Source organism: Alnus glutinosa, chromosome 13 (genome assembly GCF_958979055.1).
Source record: "Alnus glutinosa chromosome 13, dhAlnGlut1.1, whole genome shotgun sequence".
NCBI classification, from domain to species: Eukaryota; Viridiplantae; Streptophyta; class Magnoliopsida; order Fagales; family Betulaceae; genus Alnus; species Alnus glutinosa.
Genome location: NC_084898.1, coordinates 24,541,273 through 24,560,958, shown reverse-complemented (window position 1 = coordinate 24,560,958; position 19,686 = coordinate 24,541,273). Strand labels below are relative to the sequence as shown.

Sequence of the window (19,686 nt, the reverse complement as noted above, 5' to 3'; positions counted from 1 at the left end):
GAGGAGAAGAGAGAACAAATAATCAATGCAGGGGATTTGTCCTTAAAATTCAAGTTTTTTACTTTTCATGTCTTTTTATTTGTACTTTGTCATGTATTTTAATATAGTGAGTGGCTAAATTTCTAGTTAAGGCTAAGGTGAAACCTAGTATTTTTTTTATTTTTTTTTATGTATTCTTGAGACTATTTTATTTGTTGTTCTTCATAGATTGATAATTGAATATTAGGGATGATTTTTATTCGGAAGTAATTTCATGTGACAAGTTTATTTTAATTCATTATAATTTTTGTTTATAGCAAATGCTTCCTTTGTTTGATTTGTTATGATTCGAAAATATATTGAATGCTTAATTTATTGTGACATGTTATTAAAATCAAATTTTTATCAACACAGGTTCATTCAATATTTTATTTTTCATTGCGCTTAATTGTTTTATCTTCCGATTAGAATAGTTGATTTTCTACCTAGTTGAAAAAAAAAAAATATGTTTCAAGAATACATAATAGATTACTAAGTGGATCCCAGAAGCCTTGGTATTTTCCATTAATTTCCTCAAATCTCACTTTTATTAATTTAGTTTAGTTAATTTAATTTTAGTTTACCATCTCTCCATTGCCCCCACTCTTTAGTGAAAAACAACTCAATTTATTTTTCTGTATGATAATAGGAATTTTACTTAATATCTATCATTCCCTGTGGATCGACCTCATATTTACCGATAATTTATTACTTGAGAAAGCATGCAGTTGGGTTTGCACTCTTTTTGAGCCAGCAATGTACTAAGAACCATCATAGTAACTGAAATCATTACACAATATTTATTACTAATACAAATTAGATTGAACTACATAAAAAAAACAACTTAAAATATAAGTCTACAACCTTATCCAAAGGCACTAATGTCGTGAGTAGCCCACGAAATCCTGCAATGAGCTCTCAAGCAATAACCAGATCGATATAATTATGCAAAACATCCGCATTTACCTCGAGGTCCTTCTTACTCAAAACTTAGCTGGTTTATCTGTAAAACAAAGATGTTTTACAACTAGAAAAGATAAAGCTTAAATCCATGACTTAGTAAACAGATCTCACATGAAATACAGCTATGCAGTGAACCCAATAACCATGAGACATTAAAGTGGAATCACACATGTAACAGTGTCTCTCAATCAAGGTAAGACATAAAATCATGTTGATGTACAAGTGTGTGTGTATATATATATATATAAATTTACTCATGTCTTATCTCGCCCCATTATGATCTATTCATGCTCTTTTTCCTCCACCGTAAGGTTTGCGCGTCCTAGAGGACATCTGGTACAACTCCAATGACCTAGGCAAGGTACATAGCCAGTCACCTATACTAGTCGCCCAATCGAATTCTACCCTAAGTGATCCACACAACTAATGATATCGCAGAGTGTGACCACCATTTGCGGGTAGGTGCATTGGTCACATAAACCTTAAGATCTAAGGTAGAAACTCACATACTCAACTAGGCCATAGGGTCAATTTGTACAGTCTATGTGCACATGCCACAGATTTCTTTTACAATAAATTTCGCAATAATTAACAATGGTGGTCAGGTCACACAAACACATTACATGCATGTAAAATAGTATTGAAAGTCACACAATCATTCATTTTACAAAATTATTAGCTTTCATTAGAAACTCAAGATTCGCAACATTAAATCACAAAGTATTTCATGACTCTATAACATATGTACATTTGATAACAAAATAAACATGCTCGAAAATGTTGGTAAATAGTTTGCACGTGAATTTTATTCACTTTGGTTATAATATTCCTTCTCGAACTCTCATTCAAATGCTCTATTTCTTTCGTTTACGAAATATCTTATCATTATTAGGCTAAAAGCCTAACTCTAGTCCTCTAAATAGCGAAAATATACTTTTCTGGTCTAGGGTTGATCGATCACCCTTAAAGGACTGATTGATCATTGAGCAGTGATCGATTACTGCTCGAATAGTGATTGATCAACATTGTTTAATCAAGACACTGTTCATTGCCTTCAACAAAAAATAAAAACTTCTTTTTTCACTCTAGTGAGGCCTCTAGAAGCCCTGTGACTCAAAAAGGTCACCTCTTTAACTCATCTAACACCTTTAAACACCTAAAGCTGTAATATTTATACATTAACTTTATTAACTTTATAAACCTATCATTAACAATCACTCAAAAGCTACAATAGACAATTCTTATCCACCTCTCACAGAGCCTACACTCAAATTAAAACTTATTTAGTCCGACTAATACAACGAACAATTTAAAGGTAAAGAAAACTTAAACCTTTCTCTAGATCTAACGAACCTAACACACACAACCTACTACAGGAAAGACAATAAATAACACGAGAAACAAAGGCAAGAATAATGATTCTCACCTCGTGGGATCTTGATCTCAAAAAATACACATCAAAGTTACTACCTTTCTCCCTCTATCTATTCACCCTCTCTCTCTCTCTCTCTCTCTCTCTCTCTCTTGTGCACTTTGGAAGCCCTAGCAAACCAAAGTTGTCTAATGATGAATTTATAGCCTAACCATTAATGTGTCTAAAAGTCTTGGACATATTTAAATTGCATACTGGTTTACCCCAATCAATTACTAAAAGAGAGGTGATCAATCACTAGGGTTTCTTGGAACCAGGTGATCGATCATTGTTGCTGAGATGATTAATAACACTAGGCTGATCAATCAGTACTCAAGCCCAAAATTTGCCCTAGGGTCAAATCAAACCCATTTTTCTATTTTGCATGTCGAGGCTTGTTCCTTTAAAACTTTTAAGCCTTTATTAAGGATTTTTTAACCCCAATTTAGACTAGGGTGTTACATGTTGTGCCTTCAATGATATCTTTGACCAAAATTGTCTCATCCACACAGGTGCCCTTGTCTTATAAAAATTCATCTTTCTCATTACCTCTCTTGAAATATCTTAGGAAAATGTGTAGAAGGGTTTTATCTCTCTTTAAACTTTCATCATTTAAAACTTTCCATAACATGAACTTACTTAAATATCAGAGTTCCAGATTTGAAAACTTTTTAAAAATGGAAGCTTATTAAAAGTAGAACATAGTACTCCAAAAGTTTAGTGACATAAAACACTCTAATTTAAAATTGTTTAATGAAACATTTTCATGCATGTATACAATTTCATAACATTGAATGGCAAGGCCACATATGGAATAGGATCCTCTAAATTTCATAACATTCAAATTTTAATGGAAAGGAATATATGGAATATGAATCTCTCTATTTTAAATGAAATGGATAGTATATATTTAGTGATAAGGATTTAAAATTGGGGCATCTACCAGTGTATAAGATTCCAATTTTGGTAGGTCTTTTAAAAAATTTAAATAATATAACATTACGTATACCATTAAATATACAAACTTTAAATCATGATCATAAAATGTATACTTTTCATTTCAAATGAAATGGAGATGATCATTGCCCGCCATATATGGTAGGCCACTAAGTAATTAGTTGGGAAATGATTTTATCATAAAGGTTGATAATAGTTTAAAAGTGCATATTTTCTCTATTAAAATAAGCATTATCATACTATGTTTTATTTTAATTCTTACATTTTAGATTCAATTAAGGAAAAATGTTGAATTATTAATCTTGAGCATAAAAAATATTCTAATGCAGGAAATTACTTTGTTTGAACTTTTTCATAATCATTCAGCCAAGCCTAGGAAAGAAGTGAACAAAAAGGAGTCAAGCTAAGCTATGCCAAGCCAAACCAAACAAATAAATGAAAGATAAAGTAAAAGAAAGAAGGAAACGAAGGAGAAAGAAGCATGAAAGTCCAAAGAAATACGGAAGAAATTCGTGCGGCCCACATAGAAGAAAACAAAGCATGAACAAAAATAGAAGAAGTGAAGCCCAGTAGCCTAGCCTTACGTGAAATAAAAATACTAGGGTTTTCTTGATCCTTTCTAAAAGGGGGTCTACAAAGAAGAAAGGGATAGGGCAGTGGAGATTTTTTATTGGGAAGCAAGTATTGATTGCAAATTTTTCTCTCTGCAATAAGCCTTTTTTTATTGTTTTGTTCTCAATTTATTTTTATGTTTAGTACTTTGATTATGAGATTTATTTCCATAGACATGAGTGGCTAAATCTCTAGTTAGGGCTAAAGGTGAAACCTAGTATTCTTACTATGAATTCGTGAGACCATTTTATTTGTTGTTCTTCATGGTTTAATAATTGAATGTCAGGGATAATTTTAATTTGAAAGAAGTTTCATGAGAATAAATTTATTTTGATTTGTTATTATTTTCGTTTATATCAAATGCTTATTCTATTTGATTTGATATGATCTGAATTAATAATAAATGCTTATTTTATTGTGTCATGTTATAAAAATCAAATTATAATTAAACCATATTCAATTTATTTTATTTTTAAGAGTGCTTTATTGCTGTATTTTCCGATTAGGAGAATTGACATTCTACCTAATTGAGTTATCATTATATGTCTCATGAATACGTAAAATGGTGCTAGGTGAATCCTTGAAACCCTAGTGTCTCCAATAATTTCCTTCAAAGCCAATTTATTTATTTTAGTTTCGTAATTTACTTTTTAATTCAAATTCTATTCCATTACTCCACTTTCTGCATAATAATAAGAATTATTCTCTCGTGTTTGATCATTCCCTGTGGATCAACTGCGTACTTACTGAGAATTATTACTTGTGATAACATATACTTGGGTTTGCGCCCTTTTTGGTACAATAAAAGTTTTATTGATACCCACTTGATGCTTGCCAATTATAGCGCTAAGTGTGTAGAATACAAATAGACTAGTTCATATCCTGGATTTGAATTCATTCTTTCCATTTAATTTTTTTCCCTCTTTGATCATTAAGAGATATGTTAGCTGCACAACTTTTAGACAATAGTTGCACAACAATGCTTACGTGTAAGTGAGTTGTAATTTTTATTTTTTTTTTAAAAAAAAAATGATGTATAACATTAAGGGAGGGGAAAACTCACTTACACGTAAGCATTGTTGTGCATTTACTGTGTAAAAGTTGTGTAGCTAACATATCTCGATCATTAATTCGAACCTCAAAATTTTTAGGGGATACCAAATCGGCGGCTAGGTAATTAGGGTTAGGTTTTGTGTTTTACAAATTTTCCCTTTAGGGAATTAACCAAAACTTATGTGAAATAAAATTTTGTTCTTGTGAAGATTTGAATTTAAGGGTGGGCAAATTATCTGATTACCGTTTACCAAACCAAACCGTTATCAACCGCCTACCGACTCTAACGACTAATTTCGGTTCGGTAGTCGGTAGCAAATTTTGTACCGAAAGTCGGTTTGGTAGTCGGTTCGGTTACAATTTTAACCCACATACCGAACCGAACCTAACAGCCATTTAACCGATCGATTAACCGAACCAACGTCATTTTAGTAAGAACAAAACGACGTCGTTTTTGTTTGATCTTTTTAAAAAAAAAAAAAAAAATTAATTCAAAACGACGTCGTTTCATAACAATTGAAACAATGTAGTTTTGAGATAGTATATATTCACCTCTTTCAAGTTTCGACCAACCCTAACTCATTCCCCATTTCGCTACCGGCGTGCCGCTGCCCATACCTTCCTCATTCCTCAGCTCCTCTTTCCGAATCGGCGAACCCTAAGTCTCTAACCCTCACACCTGATGCCGCCCCTTCCCCCTAGGAAACTGTTTGGTACTTGGTAGCTCTCTCTCTCTCTCTCAGCCTCAAGCCCTCCACCCTCATGCAGCATTAATTTTCTGAAACAACCATTGCACTTTAATAAGAAGCATAACAAGAAGCCCAACAATCCGATCTTATCAACCTCAAGTACTTCTATAAGGAAAAATAAAGCGAATTTCAGTTACAATATCATTCTACTGAAGTTTAATTTTCACTCTCACCCAATGGCATATTATTTCTTAACTCTTATGTGTATGTGTAATTGAATACTTGCTTGAGATTGATGGGTAAGCGTCGTTTTGCCTAATTTTTTGGATCATTATTGTGGGTCTTTGATACCATCGTGATCTACTTTCGTTTCAGTGGGGATTGTATTGAGAAAATTATTTTTGCTGACGAATGTGCATGTTTTTATTGGCTTCATTTGAAATGGGTTTGTAAAATTAATTTTCTTACAATAAGACTAAGATTTTAAGCTTAGAAGTTAATTTATTATTATTGTTTGTAAGCATGAACTTGTCAAATCCCAACATATCATAATTTTTTTTATTTGGCTGGTTGCTTGTATATTATTATGAAGGAATAATTGCACCGTTGGTCCCTGTGGTATACCATAATTACTTTTCACTCCCTATGATTTAAAAAGTTCATGGGAGGTCCTTGTGATATGCAATAATTACAAATCGATCCCTAGCGTCAAATTCTGTTAAAATTTTTAACAGATTCCGTCAAATGCCACGTCAGCGACACGTGTCGCCAATAAGATGGCGACAAGTGTCCACCGTAATAAAAATATATAAATTTATTAAAAAATAAATAAAAATACTTATTCTTTTAAAAAAAGGAAAAAAAAAAATCAAAAAAAAAAAACAAAAAAAAAAAGCTGAAGGAGCCGGCCACCCCTTTGTGGGTGGCGACACGTGTCGCTGAAATGGCATTTGACGGAATCTGTTAAAAATTTTAACAGAATTTGACGCCAGGGATCGATTTATAATTATTGCATATCACGAGGACCTCTCATGAACGTTTTAAACTATAGAGAGTGAAAAATAATGATGGTATACCACAGGGACCAACGGTGCAATTATCCCTATTATGAAATGCAAGCATATTATGCGTTGTCATGAGAATATATCAATCTTTCCTTTTATTAAATTTCATTATTATCTTCATAATCCAGATGAATGCACCTACACCTACACCTACACCTACATCTGCCTACATCATCAGTAGCTACTTCTTGTTATCCATCTGCTCCTATTGATAGTTCAATAGGTATTGAAGAAAGCCTTGATGTTGATAGTGATCCTGATGAGTTAGATACAGATACCCAAGGGATTCGATATGTTGGTCGTGGTGGACGACCACCACACCCTAGGATTATGAACAAAAGAAAAAGAAATGTTAGGAAAAAGTCCATAGCGTGGGAACATTTTACTAGAGATCTAAAAGTTCTAAAGAAAATCCTGTGGCACATTGTAATTATTGTGGGCTTGAGTATAAATGTCAAGGAAAAAACAATGACACCTCTAACATGTACCATGTCAAAGCATGCCAACAATACAAGATATTACTAGCTAAACAAGATACATCTCAATCTAAGTTCACTTTTGAGTCTGGGTAAAGTCTGAGTGATGGTGGTAGTTGTAAGAAACTAATGATTGCGAAGTACTCTGAAAAAAATCATTTGGGAGACAATTTGTGAGATAATTATTGTGGATGAAATGCATTTTTCAACTGCGGAGAGGATGGGATTTAAGAAATTGTTTAAGCTTATTGAGCCTCGATTTAAGCTTCCTTCTCGTTATACATTGATGAAGGATTGTGTCAAGTTGTATATGCGGACTAAGGACACAATGAAGACCAAGTTTTTGAAAACTGGTCAAAGGGTTTGTTTGTCCATTGACATATAGATTTTGATTCAAAATATGAATTACATGTGCATCACTGGACATTTCATTGATCCTAGTTGGAAATATCAAAAAAGTTGGATCATAAGGGGCTAACGATTGCAAGGGAATTAGAGCAATGTTTGGCGGAATGGGGGATTCTAGGGATATTGACAATATCAGTTGACAATGCAAGTGCAAATGATACTACAGTTGATTGTTTTAAAAAGCGAACTATGACCAATAATGAAGTTATTTGTCGCCATGAATTTATTCATGTAAGGTGTTGTGCACATATTATTAATCTAATTGTGCATGAGGGATTAAAGGATGTAGATGATTCAATCGTAAGGATTCAAAATATTGTGAAGTATGTAAAGGGATCTCCTCAAAGATTAGCCATTTTTAAGTCTTATGCAGAAAGGAAGACATGTAGGTATCGTGCTTCATTGACTGTTGATGTTCCCACTCTATGGAACCCTACTTATACCATGTTGGATGTGGCAGAGAAGTATGAAAGGGCATTCGAACTAATGTTAGATGAAGATTCGAATTTTGCGAACTACTTGTGTGAGGATGGTGGATGGAGAAGGGGGTTGGGGCTTCCACTTGATGATGATTGGAAAAATGTTATAAACTTTTCTAAATTTCTACAAATGTTTTATGAGGTGACAGTTCAGATATCGAGTTCCTTATACTCAACTTCTAACATTTATTTTGGTATACTCCAAAAGGTTGGTAATTGTTTGATGGAGTATTGTGAAAGTGATGATGATTTGTTGAGTTTCATAGCGACCAAAATGAAAATGAAATATGGCAAGTATTGGGGAGACTTTGAGAAAATTAATCCCTTGTTGTTTGTTGTTTCTATGCTTGATCCACGTTACAAGATGATCATTTTATAATTTTCGTTCACGAGTAATGTAGATGAAGAAAAAGCGAAGAAGATTGTCACCAAATTGAAGAATGCATTGGAGCAGTTGTATAATCACTATGCTAAGAACGTTGGAGGAAGTGGGGATAGGTTGTCAAATGAAGAGAGGAGTTGCGGAAGTTCAGCATCAATAGGTGCGGGTACTTCTACTAGAAGTAAGAAAGATGCTTTAAAGGACTTCCATTCATTTCGGGCATCCAAAAATTTGATGTTGTGTCAGACAGAGATAAAACGATATTTCACGGAAGATGTTGAGACACCCAGTGAAACTTTTGATGCTTTGATGTGGTGGAAGATAAATTCAACAAAGTTTTCAATTCTATCTGAGGTAGCACGAAATGTCTTGGCAATTCCAATTACCACCGTTGCTTTCGAGTCAGCATTTAGCACTAGAGGACGTGTCATAGATCCTTTTTGGAGTTCTTTAGTTCCGAAAACAGTGGAGGCTCTTACATATAGTCAGAATTAGTTGAGATCTTCTTGGGTCAATGAGCATGTTGAGTTACATTTTCCTAGAATTGAAGATGAAGATAACTACAAGCTTGACTCAGGTAATATACTAATATTTGTTCATTGTTCCAATTATTTGATTGAATCGATTTTTACTAATTCTTTTAAAATTTCCTTGTGGTAGAAATTATGCCTGACTCCATCACATTTGACAATGATGAAGGCTTGAGGGATCTACTTTGTCGCGTTGAAAATAAGTGGTAGGTTTTTTCATGTTTTCTTTTCTTACTTGACATTTAGTTGTTTGTGGTCTTTTACTCTTTTTTATTGATCACTATGTTTATGACTTATGCTTTTTGATTTGTTTGATCATTGAAGGAAGCAAATTGAAGGTCATCCCATGTTGGACTTTTGGAAGAAGTTTTTATCTCTTTTGGAGTTTTCGTTGGAGCTGTAATTTTGAGCTTGTTACTGTTAAATTATGGTTTTGTAACTTATGTTTGAAATTTTGGAGCAGTTGGAATTGGTAGGGTAATGTTTGGAATTCTAGAGTTGTTGCCTGGTAGGGTAAGATATTCTTTTTGTTTGCTGTGTACTGTGATGAATCATGAATTTGATATTCTGATTTACCAGAATATGCAAAGGATTTATGAGCAATTCTTTTAGACCGTCTTTCATGCATTTTTTTTTCCCTGTAGTTTTTAAGATGATGCTACTATTTTTTTTTTGGGGGGGGGGGGGGGCTTAAGGTGTGTTAAGATGATACCCTGCTTTGTTGTGTTTTTCCTGCTTCTTTAACTGAAGGTGATTCCTTGTTTCAATCCTTGTGTTTATCTGAGTCATTTATAGTATTTGATTCCTCTGCCCTTAGCAAGCTGAACTCTATTAATTATTACGATTGTGATTTGCACTGTGTATAAGAGTGTCACTTTGCTCTGAGTCATGTTTCATTTTTACCATGATGGGGCAGACATAATTTGTCTAATTATGCTGAGTTTTCCTGAGAGGCCATGTGCTCATGTTGGCTCTTGAAATGGTTACTTATTTGTATTTTGTGTAATTGTACGTGTGGTTTCAGTCTTTTTTTTTTTTTTTTTTTTTTTTTTTTTTAATGTGTATATTTGATTCATTTGAATGGGCCAATGACTTGTGGTGCTGGCATGCTGGCAAATGAAGGCTTAAAATTATTTTGAAAATTATGTTGACCCATTAAAATCAATTTAAGAAGGCCAAACAGCCCAAACCAATGTTAACCGAAATAACCGATCGATTTACCGATTTAATCGAAATTTTTGAAAATGTTGTTTGTCGGAATAAAGTCGGTGAATTAACCAACTTAACCGACCAAATCAGTTAACTAACCGAATTAACGGCCTACCGAACCGATGCCCACCCCTAAATTTGATCATGTGTCCACTTACTATTATTGTTGCTAATTATTCCATTAAACTAACCATGTCATTAATTCGAAACAAAGTATAAAAATTAAAGTATTCATTTAACTTATAATTTATGTTGTGATTCAAGATCATGTGTGATTGTTTTTCATCCATCCGCCAAACAGAACTAAAGGCATATTCTCCTGATGCTAGGGCACAGAGAGCTCATCAGTACTTCACATCTATGACAATGAAAGATGATCACAGATAAGAAAAATTTATGCTTTAAGACAATTTTTGAGATGCAAATTCAAGAAATCACCTATTTTAAATTGTTTTATATACATATATGTTATGAAATAAGGATTAAGGATACCATTACAATCTAGTAATTAATCACCCATAAGATCTTTCTTTAACTGCCTATGTTGCTGAATAATCAAAATTGAGCCATTGACATTGATGTCTGAGGAAGCCAAGAGATCTCCAACCGTTCCAAGCTCAGGACACTCCTCCCAGTCACAAATACCGGTTGTCAATGGTGAGTGCCCTCGCCCACCTTTCCCTACTATGAACAACGAGTACTTGTCTCCAATGCTTCTCAAAGCTGCCGCCGTCTCTGCCGCACTGTTCACATTCTTCTCCACATACCCAACTTGACCCGACGTCACATACCTAATCAACAAATATACATATATGTTTATATGAAACTAGAAAGGAAAAAGAGAAATGCTACATGTACTTTAAAATTCTTACATTCAAGTTTTTACTTTTTAATATAGTAGTGAAAATCACCGTTAATGTAAAATATACAGATTTACCCATTCAAAATCCAACGGTTGTTTTCACTACCACAATAAAGAATAAGCACTTAAAAGAGCATACACCATTTCTCAAGAATAAAAACAATGAGGTTGTTCCTCATCCATTGGGAATCATACAAAATATATATATATATCAAATCATGCATATTTTACTACCACAACCGTCATTTTTGCAGTCCCTTTTTTCAACTGTGGTGGGTCAGGCAATTTCCTTGAACCATTCCCCATATATCAGTTTTATCTTACACTATAATATTGTTTGTTATATGTTGTTGTCAATGATGTTCTATCTCAAGCTATACACAGAGTCCAAGACAAACACTCAAGCGATAATCAAGCAAAAGACAACAGTCCTAGATCAACAACACTACAGCTAAAGGAAGATAAAGCTAAGAGTTGATAACTTGTAATTCAAATGTAATCACATCTCAAATATAATATTGTTTGTTATATGTTGTTGTCAATGATGTTCTATCTCAAGCTATACACAGAGTCCAAGACATACACTCAAGCGATAATCAAGCAGAAGACAACAGTCCTAGATCAACAACACTACAGCTAAAGGAAGATAAAGCTAAGAGTTGATAACTTGTAATTCAAATGTAATCACATCTCAAATAGAGATAATTTCTCATTTTCAAATGTAAACACATCAGATGAAGATAACAACTGCAATGGTTATCTCATCATCATTGTAACCTAAGATATATTATAAATACAGGACCTTACCAATACGAAGGTAAGGCAGTACAAATACAATTCATAGATTCTTAAAGCTCTATAGTTGTGAATCTTGTGATGCTTTGACCCCCCTTCTTTTGCATTAGTTTTTCTTTTAATAATACATTTTCATTTAAAAAAAAAAAAAAAAAGTGATAGCAGTCTATATCCTCATGAAACTAAGATAAAATGGTTAATGTTACCTGTTGTAGAAGTCAGACAGGTAAGTATTGTCAACTTCATTCCTGCCATTCCCGGTCTCCAGTCTTGATAGTGCCATTAGCATACCGTCATCATCATCTGATGCATTATCAGTCTGGGAATTCTGTACACTTGATGCTGATGCTGATGCTAATGATGAAGCTGAAGCTGATTGGAACCTAATCACAGTCAAATTTACACGAGGATGAGCAGCAATGCGTCTACTCCATGCCACGGCCTCGCGATCGTCAGGACCACCAAAGAAAAGAGTTGCAACCTGCACAGGTTAAATTATTAGTTATCTCAAAAAATTACGTATATAGGAAATTATAAATTTAATAGAGAAAATTTTACTTATCAATCATGATCTTTCATCGATTACTCTTGTAATCATACCCTTAGACTTTAAAAATTGTCATTTTTTCAACTTCACTTAACAAATTTTGTTAAATCCTTGCAATTTTTGTACGTTCTCTTTTTCTTTTTTTTTTTAAAATAGAAAATAAGTATTTTAAGAATTTTGACGTCTCTCCGTTAGGATTTAAAGATGTATACACTAAATGAACACGTACTTTTTAAACTTTACGGGTATAATTGTAAAAATGATAAAAGATCATAGGAGGTAAATAAGTAAAGTTTTTCCAAATTAATATTCTAACAGCAACCTGTTGTATACATTCAAAGCCAAGTTGTTGTGAGAACCCGGGGACCCCTTCGATTCCTCTGCTCACGATGATGCCAACTGAGCATGGAGCATGGCGAAGAACCTTTTGGTTTGTAGTCCGAATACCCTCCTTCCCACTATCCATTTTCCCATCAATTCGTTGGTGCTTGTGAAAAGGGAGAAGAATAATGGATACTCGCAAGTCCTCGGCGATGATACTCACATCCTCATATAAGGTTGCAAAGGATGATACTGCTTTCCCGGCATGCATAAAAATTTTTGTCTCAGCAGTAAAAGCATCGACAGCTTCATGGATTCCCACCACATCATTTCCGCCATAGTCTTCCTCGTCGCTAAGCTCATCTTGTTCTAGTTCATGGTAGGATAGTTTGGTCCTGCGTTTTTTGAGTAGCTCTATTAGGTGCATCAAATAAGGCGTGGTGGGTGCTGTCTGAGAGCCGCTTAATGCTGATATGAGTCCAAGTATGGCCGGTGCCTGACGAGGTCCATAAACACATGCCAGCAACCTAAGCTCTTCGTCTGGGTCTTGGATTTCAAGTGCTGTCCGCATGTTTCCAAACAATCTTTCTTCTCTTCTCATTAGGAAAGCCACCACCGGCCCCGAAATTATTGTGTTGAGCACTATTGATATTAGCAACAAGTTGAAAGCTTTTGGACTCCATACCTGCAAAAAAAAAATTGTATTATAGTGATCATATATAGTTAAAGAGACAAACTTGATATAAGCAATAAGAAAAACTTACAATAAGCAACTTTGAGGCAGAGCCTATGAAGAGAAGATCAGCATGGCCTTTGAGGTTCAATAAGAATCCGAGAAGAACCCCCTCATTCAGTGGAATCTTTAAGTACCGGCAAGCAGCAAGCGTGCCACAAAGCTTGCTGCCAATGCTCAACAAGACCAGGATGAGAACAATGAGAACATTCCTCCAATTATTCAGCCATACTCCATTAAATTGGAAGCCAATGTAGCCGAAGTAAATGGGAAGTACGAAGTTGTGAACTGAATAAGTGAGTTTATGTAACATTGTCCGAGCAGTTTTTCCTTCCCTAGGGAACATCAGGCCAACGACAAAACAATTTATTATGCTATTATAATTGGCCCATTCCATAAACATTGCGCTGCCTATAACAAGTGACAGGATAACAAACACCTCAGGATTTTTCAAGTACTTTTGGTTAAGGTTCCGTTTGTTGAACCAGTTAGATAAGTACTTGTTCGTAACTATGACGAACACGCTAAGGAACAAGCAGTAAAACCCATATTTGAACAGCTTCCCCGAATGGCAAGCAAGCATGAAATTGAAAAGCAGCAAGCATGACATCTCAGCTATGAGTGAAGAAGCTATTGCTAATCGACCCACGTCTGAAGTATCGAATTTTAGCTCTGCTGCCAAACGAATCACAACCGGAGAGGCTGTGTACGCTAGGATTAACATCATGACACACACGAATGTTGACTTGAAATGATCGTCCTCTTCTAACTGATGCTGCAGAAAGAAGGAAGCTCCCAGCCCGAAGATGGAGCCCATTAAAGCACCACTGTATGCAATGGTGCTCGCCAAACGAAAGTTGCGCCTCACGTAAGGAATGTCTGTCTCCAGCCCAATCAGGAACATGAATATGATGCGGCAAAACAGACCAAAAACTTGGTAGAAATCTGCAGCAGTTGTTTGGAAAAAGAATCCTTTCACTGATTTTAAATTTGACAACGCTGAGGGACCCAGCACCATTCCAGCCTATCATGGCAAAAAACACACCCACCCGGCCACAAACCATTAATATGTATGTTAGTTAGCTGTGACAAGTATATGTACATGCTGGAACCATAAAATTAAACAATTGATGGGGATCTCTTAAATTAGGCTGTCTTAAATTTTATAGAAATTCAATTAGCTAGTTTATGAGAAGCGGTTTGTTCCGAACAGCTTAAGATGCAGAACTTACCTATTTGAGACAGGTGAGCTTACATACCTCTCTTGTAAACGGTTACATTTTGTTTTTTTTTTTTTGTGAAATTTGGGCAGCCTAATTCCAGAATCCTCAGCCTAAAACAATTCAAATAGGAAATGCAAATTCATAACATGGTACGTATGTGCGTTTTATATAAAACTCAAGCAATCTATAAGAAGGGAATTGTGTGGTTCATTTGTTTTGAACAGCTTAAGATGCATGATTTACCTATCTGGGAGGAGTGAGCTTACAGTTCTCTCTCAAGGACTGTTGTTTTTTCTTTTTTTTTTTATTTTCTTATGAAATTTGGACAGTCTAATTCCAGGAATCCTTGGCCGAAAACAATTCAAATAGGAAATCCAAATTCATAATTAACATGCACGTAATGTGCGTTTTATATAAAATTCAAGCAGTCTATGAGAAGGGAATTGTGTGGCTCATTTGTTCCGGACAGTTTAAGACGTAGTACCTACCGATTTGGGAGAGGTGAGCTTACAATCCTTTATCATTTACAGCTTCTTCTTTTTTTTCTTTTTCTTTTTTTGTGAAATTAATTTGCATAGCCTAATTCCAGGAATCCTCGATCGGCCTAAAACAATTCAAATAGATCGAAAATGAATGCAAAATCAAATATAACATGGAAGGTGCGGTTTAAGAGGGATGAATATATTGAAACACTAACAAAAATTTGAGCAATGGGTCCGGGCTGACCCAAGGCCTTGAGCACGAGGTGAAAGAAGTGGGAGATGACAAGAATGCAAGACAATTGCAAGCCCATTGAGGTGAGAGGGTTGAACAAATCATCACGACAAACCACGCGGTGGGTTGCGTCCATTCTTCTGGTGTACGTTAGCTTGCAAGGAAAAGCAGCAAATTAAGATCGATTGAGGAGAGAAAAAGAAGAAATCGATGAGAAATTCTGTCACATGCTTCAGATATGATCCACTATTCGTAAAAATTTAATAAGGTCTTTTACTTTGTCAACTCTGGACTTGCCCAAAAAAGAAAAACCCCCACATTTTAAGCAAAACGTTAAAAATAGAGTGAGAGAGAAGGGAGGGGCTGAGGCAGTGCAGAAAGCTAGAGAAAAGAGATCGAGAAGGAGAGAAAACTGTTTCCCTCTCTGCATTCCATGTCCTGTTTGGTTGGTGGGTGTGTTTGAATGGCTAAAGAAAATCTCTTCTACCAATGAGAAAACACAAAAAAAAAAAAAAAAAAAATTAAAAAAAAATGGAAAGAAAAGAAAAAGATTTTATGATAAGTTGTGATTTATCATAACATAATAGAGGTTATGAATTCAAATCTAGTCTCCATCATTCACCTGCTATTTCAATTAAAATATCTCACATGTTGGGCCTCACCTATTAAGGAGCAGTTTGAGCTCATACATGAGGAGGAGTACTGTTAGAATATAAACGATAAAATTTATCTCTTCTTATCAGTTTAAATTTTTAGGATAAGTGGTGATTTAATAAGGGTGACGTTAGCGAGGGGGTTAATGTTAGGTTAGTAATTTTAGATAAATTTTTACGGAATGAATGAAATGGGAAACGTTAAAAATTTAGGAAGTTAAAAGTCGGATTGAATTTTTAAACCCTATAGAGTAAATTTATACATGTCTTTGGCACATAATTTCGCAAATAAAAAACAAATACAACGTCCTTTAAGAGTATTATTTATGTTGCTAACTCTCGGTTTGTTAATTCCTATCTTTGCACGTAAAGATAAAGGAATAATCCTATAAACTACACCTTTATCTCATTTTTGTTTCACTCTAACGTATCAGTGTCAATCAAGCCTTTAATACATAGGTTGATTTAAGGGTTGATCGGCACAGTCACGTCAGCATAGTAAAATAAAAATAAGATAAATTAAAGTATGATTGCCGGCATTACTCAAAGATAAAATTTGTTCACATGTTACAACATTACTTTTCCATAAAGCATAAAATTTAGTTTTTGGTCTTAGCATACAAATATTACTTGATGGGTCATTTTCGCAAGAAAATATCAATTAATGGGACAACTATGGGTGCTGCCATGCCTTTTATTCAACCAAATAATTGATAGAGGAGAAAGAGCGACGGATAAGTCTCGCAACTATCCAACAATTTTTACATAAAGAGTAATGCTAAAAATTACATTTTTATTTTATAATTATTTTATAATGTTAACATGGTAGTTTCAACCAATCTTATTTTTTAAAAAATAAAAATAAAAATAATAAAAACATATCAATAAGTTAGTTTGGACTACCACATCAGTATTGCTGTATTGTAGAATAATTGTGAGATAATGTGGTTCTTACTTTCTAGCATTACCCTTATATAAAACCTCAAATTTATCTGAAAACTCTCAAAATAATGAGAAATATAATGCTATATATAAATCATATTTTTATCTCATAATTATCCTGCAATGTTCACATGACCGTCCAAACTAACATTTCAATTTTTATTTTTATTTTTTTAACAAAATAATAAGTGTTTGACAAGAATTTGCTTGCTTCAAGTGAAAAATGAAAAGATAAATGGTCATGATTGGAAAATTGAAGGAGAACTCTAGTTTTTTTTTTTTTTTGTTCACTATAAGCAATCTTAACCATTTATTTTTTTACAAATAAATCTCTAATAAAAATAAGTGGAGGCAAGTCAAACTCGTTTGATAAACTTCCATGGTGGATGTCACCATAACTGTCTAAATTAATTGAAGAATGTACCAATCAACTTCAAATATATATATATATTTTTTTAAAAAATAAAAATAAAAATGTAGCAATCACATAAGGTCGATCATTGGGCCCAGGTCTTAAGACTTCATCCCTGAAGGACCTCAACATATCACTTCAATATGGGCCAAATCCCACTAAAAAGACAATTCAGATTTAAAGCAACTTTTCTGAAACTTTCTGCCCCCCAACTGAAAATGAAGACTTATGATGCTTTGCTGATGTTCATATTTCTATGAAATATATGTTCATTTATAGTACCGAGTGACCCTATATTTTCGTCATCAAGCTGGAGAGAGAGAGAGAGAGAGAGAGATTTTTCATACATGAATGTGGATTCTTCCCAATTTTATTAGGAAATTGTGGTGTGACAGGTATGGATGCCCCATCTATGGCTGCACAAGGTGAAGACAAAATGCAATTGAAAAGATCTTAAAACTAAAATGAAACAAAATACAGGATTTTTCTTTCTCCTATTCAAAGGAGGAAGAAAGGGGTTACAACGGGGATCTTTTCACTTCTAAAATCTTTTTATTATTATTATTTTTTAAATACATAAGAAATAGATTACATCAAAAAATAAAAACGAAAGGGTTAGCAACCCAAGCACAAATCTGGAAACGAAAATACAAAGAGGTAATGCTTTCGAAAATACGGCACATTTTTAGGGATATGTTGTGTACAAAAATTTGTACATTTAAAAATCTTCAATACAAGCCAATTCCACAAGGCTAGTAGATGTCGGCAAACGCGAACACATGGGCCGAGGCCGATTTGGTAACAAACTTAACAAACTTTTTTTTTATTTTTTTTTAACAAGGTAACCCTTTAATTTTATTTTTAATTAAGATTAATCTAAAGATTGATCGGGAGGGATATGTTGATATTTTAAAATATTTGTAAAATTAAAATGTAATTAAAATTAAAATTTAAACGACAAACTTGGATCTTTCAATTTGGAATGAAGTATTGTTATATGATGTGTCAAACAATCATTGCTCTCTCCATTGTGGTTTCTTCCTAGAAACCCACGATGATTTTCTTTTCTTTCTTTTTTTCTGATTAAATTGTCTTTTTCGTTTTTTACACCCCCCACTAATAACTTTTCTCCTTCATTTTGACATTTTTACCTGGGTGTTTCCCTAAAGTAATTTCCCAAATTTCCACCACCCTTTTTCCAGCTTTCCAGGAAGTTAACTCTCTCTCTCTCTCTCTCTCTCTCGCAAATGAATTTCAAAAGCAACAAATTAAATAAAAATATCACTTACCATTTAACAATATATGATATTATAAAATTATATATACTTTACGGCAGAAGATCATCTTTTCTACGTTTCCTCACAACTAGATTTGTATTCGAGCTCAGATTCGGTTCAAATACATATAATAGGAGTTTGAACTTGACTCGAGCAAAGTTTTAATTTTTGAAGGGAAGGGTTTTTCTAACTTAACAAACCGAGCCTCCAATCAAAAATTTTATAATATATATTAAAATTCAATACAACTTTAATTTTAATTTATATTGTCCAAGAAATGTTAGAATTACAATTCTCACCCAACTATTACACAACTCTAAAATACATTGAGGTGAAACTCGAGGTGAAACTCATTATATAGACCCCGCCCCAATGTATCTTAAAGTTATGCAATAGTTAAGTGGGAACTATGAAGGTATCAATACTCATATTTTACACTCTAAATAGAAGGTTTGAAGTATTATATTTATTATGTTTACTATATTAATATTTATATACTATAATTATAAACACACGAGCAAGCTAAGAGCCGAAAGAGTCAAACTTATACAAACAAAGCAGGTAGTTCAAGTCGAGTTAAATTTATACGAATTTATCTCATTTAATATAAAAATAATTTTTTTTTTTTTTTGGGTCACAACCGACTCATTTATTTTACCATCTGAATTCACATTTATTTTACTATCTGAATTCACTAAAAGCCGGACTCATCTTAACACCCCTATCACAGCCATCCTGAAGTGAGTTGCCCAGAGAGAGAGAGAGAGAGAGAGAGAGAGAGAGAGAGAGAGTTGCAGCAAGACGTAGTTCAACAATACAAGTGAAAATAAAATGGTGGTTTAGAAGCACAAAATATAATTAACTCTAATATTTATTTATTTTTTTTGTAAGTAGCCTCTAATAATTTTGTTATAATGCAACGTATTGAGATTTATTAATCAGGCAAACGACAAAAC

General features: G+C 33.9%; 1 protein-coding gene across 1 annotated transcript; it reads right to left on the bottom strand.

Annotated features, from left to right (window-relative positions):
• Nucleotides 1-10,726: 10,726 nt before the first annotated feature.
• On the bottom strand, nucleotides 10,727-15,822 carry LOC133854988 (cation/H(+) antiporter 2-like). Its single transcript, XM_062291279.1, has 5 exons — nucleotides 15,430-15,822; nucleotides 13,541-14,533; nucleotides 12,778-13,461; nucleotides 12,115-12,389; nucleotides 10,727-11,042 (listed from the first exon to the last, which is right to left on the bottom strand). The coding sequence occupies exons 1-5, from the start codon at nucleotides 15,580-15,582 to the stop codon at nucleotides 10,760-10,762; spliced, it is 2,388 nt and encodes a 795-aa protein (XP_062147263.1). The 5' UTR covers nucleotides 15,583-15,822; the 3' UTR covers nucleotides 10,727-10,759.
• Nucleotides 15,823-19,686: the final 3,864 nt, after the last annotated feature.